This window comes from Bison bison, unplaced genomic scaffold (assembly GCF_000754665.1).
Source record: "Bison bison bison isolate TAMUID 2011002044 unplaced genomic scaffold, Bison_UMD1.0 scf7180017864295, whole genome shotgun sequence".
Lineage (NCBI taxonomy): Eukaryota > Metazoa > Chordata > Mammalia > Artiodactyla > Bovidae > Bison > Bison bison.
In genome coordinates, this window is record NW_011494867.1 from 11,029,219 (window position 1) to 11,029,886 (window position 668).

The 668-nt window shown below is 59.6% G+C and overlaps 1 protein-coding gene across 1 annotated transcript in view; it reads left to right on the forward strand.

The window, feature by feature from the left end:
- The window catches only part of GSE1 (Gse1 coiled-coil protein), a 402,812-nt gene that overhangs the window by 389,103 nt on the left and 13,041 nt on the right, over window positions 1-668 (forward strand). The window contains exons 14-15 of the mRNA XM_010850869.1: window positions 6-100; window positions 614-665. Of these exons, the coding sequence (XP_010849171.1) occupies window positions 6-100; window positions 614-665 (147 nt within the window). The remainder of the gene's footprint in view (window positions 1-5; window positions 101-613; window positions 666-668) is intronic.

A 668-nucleotide genomic window follows, 5' to 3' on the forward strand; every position in this document is an offset into this window, starting at 1 on the left:
CACAGGTGTCCGAGTTCCGGCAGCAGGTGCTGGAGCAGCAGCTGGACCTGGGCCGGCCGCCAGCACCCGCGGACCCGGAGCACCGGCCGGAGAGCGCCAGGTGGGCCCTGGGGGCGGGCTGGGGCCCAGGGTGGTTGGGGGGAGCGGGGCGGAGCCTGCGTTTAGCGAGTGCCTTGGTCTAGCTGCCTGTGGAGCGCTGTTACTTGGGTTCCGTGTCACCTTCTAAGACCCCCGTCTGGGCCGAGAGGAGGGAGACAGGGGAGGAGGAAGCTGCTCGCTTCAGGGGCGTCATCCGCCAGGAACTGTATCCGCCAGGAACTGTGTTCACAGCCGGCCCAGCCCCTCTGGGCAGGCTTGGTGCCTGAGAGGGGCGACCGAGAAGCTTCCATGGATATTAATCTCTGTGCTAGCATCTCTCTCTGTCCAAACTGGAATGAGAAGGGGACTCCCTTTGATTTTTAATCATACAAAAAGTTAATTTTATTGCTTTTATAATTAAAATAACCCATTTTTTCCTGCCCTGTTGTAAAAAAAATTTTTCCGAGAGGCTTTTGAACCTGTCTCTGGGACCCTGGCTGCCGACACTCACCTTGTGAGCTGGGCCCCTTCTCAGAGCTGACCCGGGGCCTCGCTGCCCCCACCTGCTGATCTGGCTGTCACCCCGTGTC